Genomic DNA, 12,892 nt, shown 5'->3' with positions numbered 1-12,892 from the left:
TCGGTTTCGGATGCAGAGTATAATTTAATAAAATACATGGTCTCCGTCGAGCAGTTCGCCACATTGCATAAAATACTCATGGCTAGAATACACAGCTCCTAAGAGTATTTTAGCAGCCTGCATAGAGGCCTTTCTATCTTTAGTTTTTAATAGATTTTTCCTTTACATGTTTGAGCAACGATCAGCACCGTAGTGGCAAGCAACAAATTTATTTTAATCGTGTTAACGTTTCTATTGGGCAACCTAGATGTGTGAAGACACGCTGCTCGCATTATTTTGGAAACATTGCGAGCCAGCATGTGCTATGAAGTCTAATACTGGTACACCAGAAGGCTTCCTTTCTGGTCGGTCAAGACACTTGCGCACGCAGTGTCTTAAACATTCAGAGGTTGTGCAGCTGTTTGTTATGCAAACCGAGCAACCGTAAACAAGCAACAACGTAAATAACATAAAGTTGCAGAAGAACATAACAGTCGCCTTTGACAGAGGCCGCTGTACTCGCAACGCAAGGAACTGGACACGCCGGCGGAGCCTAGAAACGAAGGCGTATTCGTCACATCGCGAACGTTGAGCGAAATCAAGCTTGAGTCGCTTCTGTTTTAGCCAGCATTCGTAATACCATCACTGTGTACGTAAATCCAGCATTTTGGCGTAAAGCCAGCAATGTGTGCGTTGAAGAGCAATACAGTCAGCAGCGAAAGAAAACTACATCCGCATTCACAGAATTGAGGCCAAAGGGGTGATTATGTATCATCAAGAGCACCTTGACTGCGCCCACTGCATGCTCTACCCAAGACCAATTATTTTTCTTGATTTCGACTAGGATGTGATTCAACTGGGTTTGATACCTTATCCACGCTGCCCTCTTCCTACCCATTCTTCTGCTTTGCGTGTATAAGGCATTGTTCATATCTTGCAGTTGGTCCCCAGAGTGACATAGCAAGGCAGTGTCATCAGCGAATTGCAGATTACCAATATACTCTCCATTAGCTCTTCACTCATGTTTGTCCTAATCCAGCCCTCCGAATTCCTCCTGCTAAAAGACAGTGAATAGCAGGGGAGAGATCGTGTCTCCCTGCCTTACTGGAATTTTATTACTGTCGGCTGATGGCAAATTCACTTCTCCTAAGCGTCCGATGTGCTGTTGAGCGTTTCCGGGAAAGTCCAAATTCTTGCAAGTGTGCTCGGTACATTCGACCGGTCGCTCCGTAGTATATTCTGGCACTCGTTCTCTTTACGGCCATATTGCAATATTTGGCGTAAACGATCTCTGTTCAGGCAAAACACGCGGATTAGTTACCCTGCGGCTTTACGCATCCTTTCTCTGTGTTCAAGGAAGCGCTTCTTTACAACGCGAGAAAAAAAACTTTGTGCTCCAGGTGTCTAGTCACTCCCGGAAGAAACGCACAACAAGAATGAGGCTATTAGGAAGTCGCCGCAGTTCTGTGTGTCTCACCCGACGTCTTCTCCGCCCACAGTTCCCCGAACGAAGTGACGCTGAACGAGTGGCACGTTGTGCGCGTCACACGCACTCGGAGAGAAGGCTCCCTGCAGCTCGACAACGGCCCCACGGTACACGGAGAATCGAGCGTAAGTGCTTTCGGTTATACTGCCTCATGTCTGCAGTTCTCGTGCATGCACACATGCTGAGAGCGTTGGCAGAGACGCTACTGCTTGACGCCACGAGGGCGTAATTGGAGTGTCACGCCTGAGTCGAATCATGGACCGGCGCTGCTACGCTGGTTTTCTGTTATTCGCACAAAAAAAAACTTTATCACAGCAGAAGACCAGACAACGTAACAGACACAAACAGCACGAGTTCCACAGCGTTAGAACAGCTGCGCTGCAGCTTTTATTTTCTTCGACCATGCACGAACAAGCCATGTTTTCGCTCCATTGTCCCCTGCCCTGCAGTGCTTCGGTGTGCGTGCGCGTGTGTGTGCATGTGCGTGGAGGGTGTGCGTGTGTGTGTGCGCGTGCGTGCTTGCGTGCTTGCGTGAGTGCCTGCGCGCATCCACTAGTTAACAGTCAATCTCACAATACCTTTGCAGCTGCAGCTGTCAACTTGAGCCCTCCTCGAGCACAGCTTCAGCATGGACTGGAGGCTTGGGTGGTTAACACGGTAGCTACCCCGACAGCTGCAGCCCATAGCGTAACCGCGCAGAGGATAACAACCCGGGGAGAAGGGGGTAGCTGCTCGGCCGCGTGACGCCAGAGGTTCACAGCCTCGACCACCAGGCGCGGTGCGAGCAGCATCAGACCAGACGTCATGGCCAAGCGTGGCGTGACGGCAGCGTGCCCTGAAGCATGCGCGCTACCTCTACTCTACATAGGCGCATGCATTCAAAGGGAAGCCAGGGAGTTGGCAAAGCACCAGATGACATGAGCGAAGAGGTTTCCTCGTGTCTGGCGCTGCGTGAGCGGTGCTCATGTCAGACGGCGGATGAATGGAGAACACATTGGATCTGAACGCGAACGCGTGCGAAGGTCCCTCTGCGTGAAATCCCTTACGTTAACTTGTACTCATCAATTCGTTGTCCGGCTTAGAGGGTGCAAAATAAAAAAGATAGCCGACGACTACGCTTCTCGGCAAAGCAAATTTTAGCGCGGCTCCTGTGGTCCTTGATGCGTAGGCGATCTCATCCAGAACATGCAGTACCGAAAGGAGGCTTCGATTCGGGCAGAATGCACTGTGTTGTGCCGCCGATGAGCTTCACTTTGGGTAGCCTCGGGCGATCGGCCAGAGCGTTTACAGCCCGCGCTACTCTGGCGCCACCTCTGGCGAACGACGCATACCTTACTGATGACGTCATCGGCGAACAGGCAACGCCGTGCGCTACGTCGCGGATCACCGCCGCGCTACTGCCGCACCCTCATCCTCCGCTTTCTTCCTTGCGCTCTCTTCGCTATCGCCAGCTTTCATCATCGACTACGACGGCGAGGCACGCCTCTGAACCGGAGGACGAGCGCCTAAGAGCCGCGCTCTAAACAAACCGGGACAACCAATGTTTGCTAAGCATTTCACGCTAGTGGTTTCGCGCCGAGGAATGCCGCACGTTCAGATCTTATCGAATTTGCCATTGCTTCCTCAGAGAGAGAGAAGCACAGAGAGAGATGAAACGTTTATTGAACAACTAGGGAATGATCTACGGACATTTCGTAAAGGATGGCCATTGGAGGCTTTTGGGTGTTTTCTTTCGTTTTTTAGTGTTTTGTGCTGTTTCGACCTGCCTGGCGCAAATACAACACTGCGCTTGTGTTGTCTCTCGTCTCCCCCTTTATCCTGTCTTTTCGCGCTGCCTACCTATAATGTCTACACCATCTAGCCCACTTTTTGTTCTCGTTAAATGTCTCGAGTCAGATGGTCAGCATCTTTATTTCAGGACGCCGTTGGCTTGCGCTGATTCGGTGTTCGGAGTGGTGAAAACAATGCAGTGAAACGACGGTTTACAAGCCAAAAATGGCCCTTTGCATGGTTCCAGTCCTTAATCTGGCACACCGCTGGACGAGGCCGCTACTCGCGCCCGTTGGACTAGACCCCTTTGAGACTCCAGCCCCGAGTAGTTGAGCAGGGCTGCCTCCAGTTGGCCAGGATGCTGCCATGACGGACGTTGTCAAAGGCCCCCTTAATATCGAGGACAAGCAAGGCCTTCTCGCGGTGGCGCATGGCAGTGGGTCGTATTGACAGGAGGTGACTGTCCACTGCAGGGATCTCTCCGGTGGTGTGATGTATCGTGGCGTGTTGTCTCTGTATTGTGTTCAACTGCTTTTCCCACTCCGCATATCCGCCGAAAAGGAGGACGGGCGGTGTCTCCTGTGTTCGAAACTTATGCCAATCGGTTAATTTAGCGTGGCCCCACTTTTTGCGAGCCGCCTTCGCCAGAAGAGCGATCCGGAGAAGGCAGTTACCGCTACCAAGAGTGTGCCCCAGGTTCTCCCAGATGGCCTCCCTGGTGTTCGTAACGAGAGTCAGGTCAGGGCATGTGTCTCGCGCAACCGAGTTGCCCACACGCGTGGGACAGCAAATGGGTGGGACAGCAACTAGAAGCGGGAAATTACTCCACCTTGGGGGATTCCCGTAAACATTTGACCAACACTGTTCCCACTTCGAGTTATTGATAAATTCGCTCTCGCCCTACCATAAGCTTGCCGTCCCGGTTAGCTCCGTTGTTAGAGCAACTGCTCCGGTGAAGTGGTGGTCCTGGGTTCGAACCCCGGACCAGGACGAATTTTTCTTTAGCTGCGAAGTTTCTGGGAAAGCTGTATAGCTCTCCTTTGAAGAGGTATGGCTGCGTTCGGGTGAATGTCAACGAGTAATTACTCCCTTATTACGTGAGGTCTCTGTCGGCTGCAACTAGCGGAGCATTCCCCCGCCGAGAGATAGTTGCATCGATGTGGGCGGAGAGTAGCAGAGGGGGCCCTCAAAAGCGAACGGCTTTGTTACCCTTCTGCTACATCATGCATGCGTGCGTGCACACATTCGCACACAGGGCCCGCTGAGCGAACTAAACCTGGAGCAGCCGTTGTTCCTTGGCGGGCTGCCGCCAGAGGCCGCGATGAGCGCCGACGCGGGGCCCCGCTCGCCCGGCCTGGACGGGGCGCTGCAGCGTCTGGTGCTCAACGGGGACGCCTGGACGGACCTGGTGGGCCGCGCGGCCGCCTCGGAGCGCGCCTCCGAGCACCGGGGGCCCCCGTGCCTGGGCGGGGGGGGACCCTGCCTGAACGGCGGCATCTGCCTGCCGCAGCTGGCCGCCCACTCGTGCCTCTGCCCCGCCCGCTTCGGGGGAACCCTGTGCGAGCTCGCCTTCGACGAGGCCCAGAGGAGGCCCGTGGCCTTCCGGGGGACCTCCTTCCTGCACTTCAGGCACGGCGCCAGGTGAGACTCCCTCGATCCCTGCCGCAATATAGAGTCCATGAGGTAGAAAAATTCAGGGAGCACTTTGGCTCTCTAGAGTGCTGCAAGGCGAAAGCCTTTCCTTGTGCACTGTTTGTTTTTATTTTTCATATTTTATTTCCTCCAATTTATTTTTATTTTTGCTTTTTTGATGGTTATTGTTTATTGTTTTTTTATTTTTATTTTTCATATCTTTTATTTTGTTTTTATTTGTTTCTCTTCTTATTCTTATTGTTCATTATTTTTCTTTTCTCATTCTTATTTTTCCTTCCTTTATTTATTTTTTTATGACACCCATGCATTCACTAAATGCGCCTTTATTCATGCTCTAACCTTGAGCCCTCGTGGCGCAGTGGTGCGTCTCCGCTTCAAATGCCCTGGTTCGATTCCCAGCCTCGACGCAGTTTCTTCTAAAGTAGGGATGCCGAAATGCGGACAAATCAGCCAACATAGCTGCTAACGACACTATCAGGCATTAAAGGCTTTCGCCGTAATACACAATACATATGCTTTCCAGAGCACGCTCGCACTAAGCAAATAAGGCACGCCAGTTCCCACCCTATTCTTCGTCGCAGTCTAAGCCCTCTCCAAAAGAAAATCTAGTTTTCTGGGATAAACAGACCCTTTCTGCGGCACACAGACGAGCCCACTTATAATGGGCCCAGATATAACGAACACTCGCTCGTTAGGAACGAGGGCGGTGCTGCGTTCAAAATATGTATCTAGGCAACGGCAATGCATTCCAGATACAACGAACAACTTTGCCTGCACCATTAGGTTATAGAAAACCTCGACCACTGTTGAAAAGCTAGCTCTTCAACGATGCCCCGAGAGCGCATTGTCTGTCTCATCCTCCGTGCCTTTAAGAGCATGGCGAAAGAATTAAATAGACTGCATTCAATCCTTAGGTAACCGCCAGCCGAGCCCGCGGCCTACAATGTTTATTATTTCTTGCATGTGTGCCGACTGGGCAAAGCGTCTAACTTAGTAGAGGCGCGGTCGGTCCGAGACGGGCTGCGTCGAAAACGCACTCACCCACGATCAGGGGAGCGATTTGAGACGTTCGAAAGCCTTGCTGGCGTCGCTGGTCAACTGGCATGCGTCGCCTTCCTACTCAGCTCTCCCGATTTAGTGCTGCTACCGCATGCACACAGCTCGCATCCAGCGTAACCGATACGTTCTGTGCGCAAGTGCACTGAGCTAACTTCGTCATTGAATAGGCCCAACGACAGGTAACGTTATCGAAAACCCGTAAGGTGAGATGAATGTGAATTTGCGGCTTCGTCGGGGCTGATGTAAACGTCGTCTAACGAAGCTAGCGTACGCGAAGTACGAGCACTCCCCGACCGACAAAAATATGCCCCCCCCCCCCCCCCCCCCCCCAGCCGCCGTTCACGCTTCAACTGCGATTAGGTAGTTCGCAGTAAAGGCCTCGGCGCAAGAACATGATAGCGCTCGAGACCCTCGAAGGCAGCTTGATAGGGGGTCTGCTTTGAATCAGTGAACCCGCACGACTCACTCTTTATAGAAATAAAAGGGCCTGCCGCGGTGACTCAGTGGTTACGGTGCTCGGCTGCTGACCCGAAAGACACGGGTTCGATCCCGGCCGCGGCGGCCAAATTTCGATGAAGGCGAAATTCTAGCGGCCCGAGTGCTGTGCGATGTCAGTGCACGTTAAAGAACCCCAGGTGGTCGAAATTTCCGAAGCCCTTCACTACGGCGGCCCTCATAGCCTGAGTCGCTTCGGGTCGTTAAACCCCAATAAACCATAACCAATAGAATTAAAAGCCACGTTTGTCGGACTTTGCTTTTTTTTTTTTCACGCGTAAGGGAACTCTGTTTACTAGCAATATTGGATACTATAAAAGCGGTGGCCTTCCCCGTGAACTTCGTTATAAGCAGCCTTGGCTGCACCAGTGTGTGTGTCGTTTGGGCACCAGATAAAAGACGAATAATGTTAGTACAGTGATTTCCTAAATTCTAATTGTTTACTTTTTAACAATTACACACTGGCGCCCGGTTGGAATGAGAGAGTTCTAACTGGCCAACAGTTAATGTTCTTAGAATTTCGAAAACGCGATTACTTCCCCTGCTGTGGCTCGGCTGATTTTAGCCGCTTCTGGCGCAAATTAAAATCGCGCATATACGGTGCGCTGTGTGCGCTCTGTCCATCGAACCGCGTCACACTGTGCCGCACATGTCACGTGACCTTCTCTGTTTGGCCAGTGCTGCGACGCTTAACACGCTCCTCAATGCTCCAGCCGAAGCTGAGCAAAGAAGGCCATGAGGTGTTTGTGCAACGGGCTGAAGCAGTTTGACGGGCGTCGCTGAGCACGCACCGCAGACGCGCGATTTTCAAATCGCGCGATTAATGGTCTGAATTTGTTCAGACACAGCAGGGAAAGTAATCGCGTTTTCGAAATTCTAAAAACTGATATGGCTATTACTAGTGGCCAGCTACAATCCGCTATTTGCATTCAGGCGCCTAAATGCAATAGTTAAGATGTTAACTATTTGAACTTACTGAATCAGTTTAAGAGTTATGATTTGCCTCTTTACTGGCGTGCGCCAACAGTGGTATATTATCACATTTATGAATAACAGCTTGACATACAGGTTGTTCCGTCTGTCGCGCTGTTATTTATGAGTCATGAATCAAATGGCCCAGCAAATAGGTCTCCTGCTGTTATTATGCCGCCAAAAACGTTTAAACACCTGGTATTTTCCGTATAGATTTCTTATTTCCGAGTAGTTCCAACATGATTTCCACATGACGTACAGAGGGCAAAACACATCTCTAGAACGACCGAACTGTGATTTCCGCAGCTCCAAAAGCCGCTGCGACCAGGAAGGTAGAAAATTGAAATATACCTGCGCCCAAGAAACCACTCTGCTAAGGTAGAAAATTACGATGAAATCCTATGAATTTAACTGGACACGCTTACGTCCAGACCATTTTTAACCAAATGTTACCGCCAGATATCGCGTATTCAGCCCGAAACATGCCAAGAACGTCTTCGAGGCAAGCATTTTGCCGTCTGTACATGCCGTCAGGCGGATTTCGTGTGAAATAGTCTTTTCCGTATGAATTTGAATTGAATCCAAACTTTATTTCAAAAATATGCACATTCTTTAGAATGAGCCACAGGGCAAAAGCTAAAGAAAATAGCTTGAAAATGCCTGTGGCTCATCTAAGAGCCATTACAACATAATAAATAAGATAAACACATTCATACAACGGTATGAACGGTGACATGCCCATATGCATGTCAGAGTAGCCCGTATGGTGACCCCGTATCTTCCGTGTCTTCCACGGTATTATAGTAATGCTAATACGGATTGCCTTTCTACGGTCGGAGCTCTGCAGTCCTCTTGTTGTCAGGCTGCCTCTGTTGTTGTCTTGTGATGCTTCTCAGGCATTGTCAGTGCCTGTCTCAGAAATTAAGTCCGCAGTAGTGGATGTTGTAGGCAGTAGCCACATGCACTGACTAGGTGGGTCAGCTTGGCTGCACGCGCGCACGAGGCTCGCTGCGGCTGGCACGTGTCTCGTGCCGGTACTCGCCTGGCTGGAATAAACCTGTCCGGTGGGCATCCGCCCAGGGCAGCCGCCCTGTTACCCACGGATTGTGCGTTCGCCGTGAGAACGATCTGAAATGGGGAAGAAAACCGTGCATTTCGCTGGCATAAGTGCAAAAGTGGTGCGCAACCACTGTTGCTAGAAATGTGCTGCGCCAAATGAACATCGGTTTTAGGTGCATGAACGCAAGCAGGATGCAGCCTAGCGAATCCGCTGGGCTTGCTTGAAACACGACAGCTGCTCAGCTATGGATAGAAAATGCTGCAAAGCAGGCATGGGGATAAAAACTCGCATGCCACTGTGTTTTCGGTCAAATCTCACGATCTTCTTGCGCGCTTCAAAGGGTAGCGCAACATTAGGCGGCTTTCCGTGCCGTAGTTTGAAATGACGCCAAAATATTTAACTTTTCCGTTTTACTGCATAGCCTCTGACGGCCGCTTCCCGTACGTCGCGAGCTCATGCGACAGAGCTGGCTTCGCGGTGTGCCGCTTGCTGAAATCGAAATCCGTCTGTCAGCGTCGGCGAGGCTGGCCGTTTTCCGTGCACCTTTTGCGGGGCGACAAATTTCCGTGGCGTGCAGCACCACGCAACACGACGACAAAGAATGGGCGTCGGACCCCAGCGTTGACTGCTCGCAACATACATTTCCTCAAAGCAAGCGCCGTTTCTTAGCAGGCTCCTTACCGCCTGTGGATATCGCACATTTACTGATTTTCTATGTGTCTGCATCTCTAAATCTGTCTCCATGAGCAAAACAACCAGAAACGGAAAAGATAAAGCCATTTGTTGCACTATTTTCTGGTGTTGAACTTTTGTTAGATTACAGAACCATATCTTTGTGGGATTTTGTCCCAACAGAAATTGCTCATATACCAGAAAATGAATTATCGGAAAATGGTCTAATCTCTCTTTCGTTTTTCCACGTATAATGATGCCATAACAAGCTTAACCCGGCTAGCGGAAAACTTCCCTGTTTATAATGTTTGCCACCCCGAAGTGTGGTATGTGGCCAAATGCAGAACAAAATATGGAAATCATACGCTGAAATTTCTACTGCCCACACTTCTAAATCGCGTATTGAAAGAAAGTAACATTGATATATCTGGTATATCACTAAAAGAACTGTGTGAAATGTTTGTATAATGATGCCATACAGTGCCTTTTTTTTCTGCCTGGTGCTTTCCAGTTTCAAGCGATTTTGCTTAACTTATGTATGAGTTTTGTCCAAGTGCATTGTACTACCTTAGCCGCACGCATCTCTGCTGCCCCGCATGCTTAGGGAGTCAGGGCTACTCAAGCTGTTTCCCACAGCTTTTACCTGCCCTCCTCGTAACTTTTTTTGGTTGCGGAATAAAATTTGATTTAATTTGATCTGATTTGATAAGATCTCTTTTTGTTTCCTTGCTGCAGGGAGCCTGGCGAAGATGAAGAACCTTTAGGGTGAGTGAACGGCATCAAAAGTTTTCAGGCTTACAGGTCCTGTTCTATCGAACAGATTCTTTTAAACTTCACTTAGATCAAATCTAGTCATACCACACAAGAGCATGAAGCCGGGGAACGAGTGTAATGCGCTGCGGTAAATTACTCCTGGGAAGCTGCCCCCTCTCTAAGCAGTTTCGTCTGGGCGAGTTGGTTCATAACAGCAACTAAAGGAAAAAGCTTCCGCGAAGGGATTGAAGAAGAAACAGCAAGAGACGTGAGGACAGGACAGAGCGCTCTGTCCTGTCCTCACGTTTCTTGCGTTTTTCTTCTTCAATCCATTTGAGCAAGTTTATTCTTTTAGTTGCCCCTCCCTAACCAGTGGTTTCTTTAGCATTGCTTCACTGCGAAAGCACCACCAGTGTCAAATGCGAAAATGCCGGCGTCTGTTTGTAGCTGCGGAGATCGAATCCAGCTCCTCAGCGCCCTCTTGGCTGTCCATCCACCCACCTCTAAGCTGAGTCCCAACCACCACCACGTCTTATTTGGCCAAAGGCCTCTCCCATGTCTCTCCAATTAGACCTGTCCTTCGCCAGTTGCGGTCCCCGTATTCCCGCAAATTTCTCAATCTCATCCGCCCCCCTAACATTCTGCCACCCCCTGCTAGGCTTCCCTTCCCTTGGAATCCACTCCGTTACCCTTACAAGAAAGAGACAGGTGAGTACCGGCAAGATACAGCCGTTGTATACTTTTGTCTTGAGGCATATTGGTAAACTGCCATTCATGGTCTGAGAGAACCTGCCATATGCGCTCCACCCCATTCTTATCCTTCTAGTTATTTCCCTCTCGGGATCTGGATCAGCGGTCACTACATGCCCTGCGCTCTGTCTTTTGCGCTCTATCTTCTTTTGTCTTTTGCGCTCTATCATTCGCGCTCTTTCTCTCTTCTGCTCTTTCCTGTGTATGTTTGTTCGTGTGCGCAACGCCCTCCCGAGAAAGCTACGCACCAACTCGCCCAGCAAGAAGTTCTACACTACATGCCCTAAGTAGGCGTATTCCCTTACCACTGTCAGCACCTTGCTACCTGTTAAGAACTGCAGTTCAATAGCAGGACTGTTTCACATTACTTTGGCTTTCTGAATGTTAATTTTTAGACCAACCATTCTGCTCTACCTGCCTCAGTCGTTGATCACGCTTTGCGATCCATCTCCTGAGTGGCTTAGCGAGGCAATGTCATGAGCGGATGGCTGAATACTGATTCTCCATTAACTCATATCCTCAACTGTTCTCAATCCGCGTGTCGGAATACCTCGTATAAACAGACGGTGAATAAACAGACGGTGACCCGGTCTCGCTAAGTAGCGAGACCGGGTCTCCCTGCTGATACCGTTCCTTATTGTATTGAGTTGTCAGGTACATGTAGTGAGGCTAAATTCATACGAACTCCGTATGGCATCATTCGCGTCATATAGAAATCATGGAGAAATTATACCGAAAAACACAGAGAAACATATCGACTTCTCATTCCACGTGGACTTCTTCAAAATCTGCATAATCCATGTTTCCGTGGTATTTTCTTCTCGTGTTAAGTCAGTGCATCACCCCTTGCGTAGTCGTAGTTTGTCTTTCTGGGTTCGTTTGTCCGGTATCCTTCAGTATTATTATTGTTTCCATCATATACGCATCTTGTCATGAGCGCCAAGGTTTTTTCTTTCATTTGTTATTTTCGTTTTTACGTGCATGTTGTTCTCTGTTAGCCGTGTTTGATCACTTCATATGGTAACCTTGTCTGGAGCCGATTGTACATAGTTTGTCCTCAGGTAGGCAAATGAACCACTGGTCTACCAGATTCATCTTGGCATGTGTTCTTGCTGCATTGTGAAATTTCCTTGTGTTGTGCGATGTAGTTATTGTCTCAGTGTAACTGTTGTGTATGCCCACCTGCTAAGGCTGCAGAATTGAAAATAAAGAAAATAACTAAAATTTTTGAAAAACACCTAACTGCAGGGGTGCCCCAGAGAACGAGGTCGAAGTGCGTTTCCGCACCCGAGAGCCCCGAGGCCTGCTCCTCTGGACGGGCGGTCGCGGGGACCACATGGCGCTGGCGTTGGACCAGGGCCGGCTGCTGGTCTCCTACGACCTCGGCGCCAGGCGCCAGGAACTGTGGTCCGAGGCCCGCCTGGACGACGGCCACTGGCACACAGCGCGGCTACAACGTCAGGGCCGCCTGGCCACACTGCTCGTGGACGGAGCCAAGCCGCTGAGCGCCAGCGCGGCGCCCGGAGCCACGCAGCTCAACACGGACGGCCTGCTCTGGCTGGGCGGATGCCCCAAGCTGCCGCCGGGGCTTCCGGCCGCGCTCTACCTCGGCTTCGTCGGCTGCATCCGCGACGCCACCGTGGACGGCAGGGAACTGGCGCTCGCGGGCCCGGCCTGCGCAGATGACGCCACGTGAAGAGAGAGCGGGAAGCGGCGATCCGGGCACCCCGAGGCGGCATAGAGCGAGTGACGGGCAGAGGAAAGGCGCGGACGTTGGCTGCTCGAGGCAGGAGCGTAGGAGGGTCAGGGTTCGGGCTAGTGGGTAGTCAACATGGGGATCCACAGCTCACAAAATTGAAGGGACACAACGCAAGCGCTAAACTTCCACTTAACGATCTTTATTTGGCGCGGACAACCTTATAAAGATCACGTAATGTACAGGTACAGATGACTAACAACGATTATCTTGTCAGCGTAGTAGCGTTGGTTCTGGTGGCATCTGTGGCGAAATGTAAAAGCCAAGCCAAGCTTCACAGTACAGTTCCCAGTGGCCCGAGTGTTCGCAGTGTTTCCATCCTCGATGTCGGCATCAGTTTTACTCGCATAAAACAGGCCTGCTAGCAAAAGCGCAGAAGGGCTTCCTTACGTAGAGTGAATGGATACCTCGCAAAATTCACACTTCATAGGACGACTGCAGTTACGATTGTGGCTTGATGAGGTTCACTGGTCACTGACCATGGTCA

The 12,892-nt window shown here is 50.4% G+C and overlaps 1 protein-coding gene across 3 annotated transcripts in view; it reads left to right on the top strand.

Moving 5' to 3' along the window:
- Window positions 1-12,892, top strand: part of LOC149337815 (agrin-like) — a 353,629-nt gene extending 340,737 nt beyond the window's left edge. For all 3 annotated transcript variants that reach the window (XM_089553543.1, XM_089553542.1, XM_089553544.1), the window contains 4 exons: window positions 1,479-1,590; window positions 4,491-4,876; window positions 9,882-9,911; window positions 11,898-12,892. In XM_089553543.1, coding sequence (XP_089409669.1) covers window positions 1,479-1,590; window positions 4,491-4,876; window positions 9,882-9,911; window positions 11,898-12,345 — 976 coding nt within the window. In that variant the 3' untranslated portion in view covers window positions 12,346-12,892. The remainder of the gene's footprint in view (window positions 1-1,478; window positions 1,591-4,490; window positions 4,877-9,881; window positions 9,912-11,897) is intronic.

Source organism: Amblyomma mixtum, chromosome 7, assembly GCF_055824585.1.
Source record: "Amblyomma mixtum isolate Tamu chromosome 7, ASM5582458v1, whole genome shotgun sequence".
Taxonomy (NCBI): domain Eukaryota; kingdom Metazoa; phylum Arthropoda; class Arachnida; order Ixodida; family Ixodidae; genus Amblyomma; species Amblyomma mixtum.
Note: the sequence above shows the minus strand (reverse complement) of the source record. Positions and strands in the feature narration are given on the sequence as shown.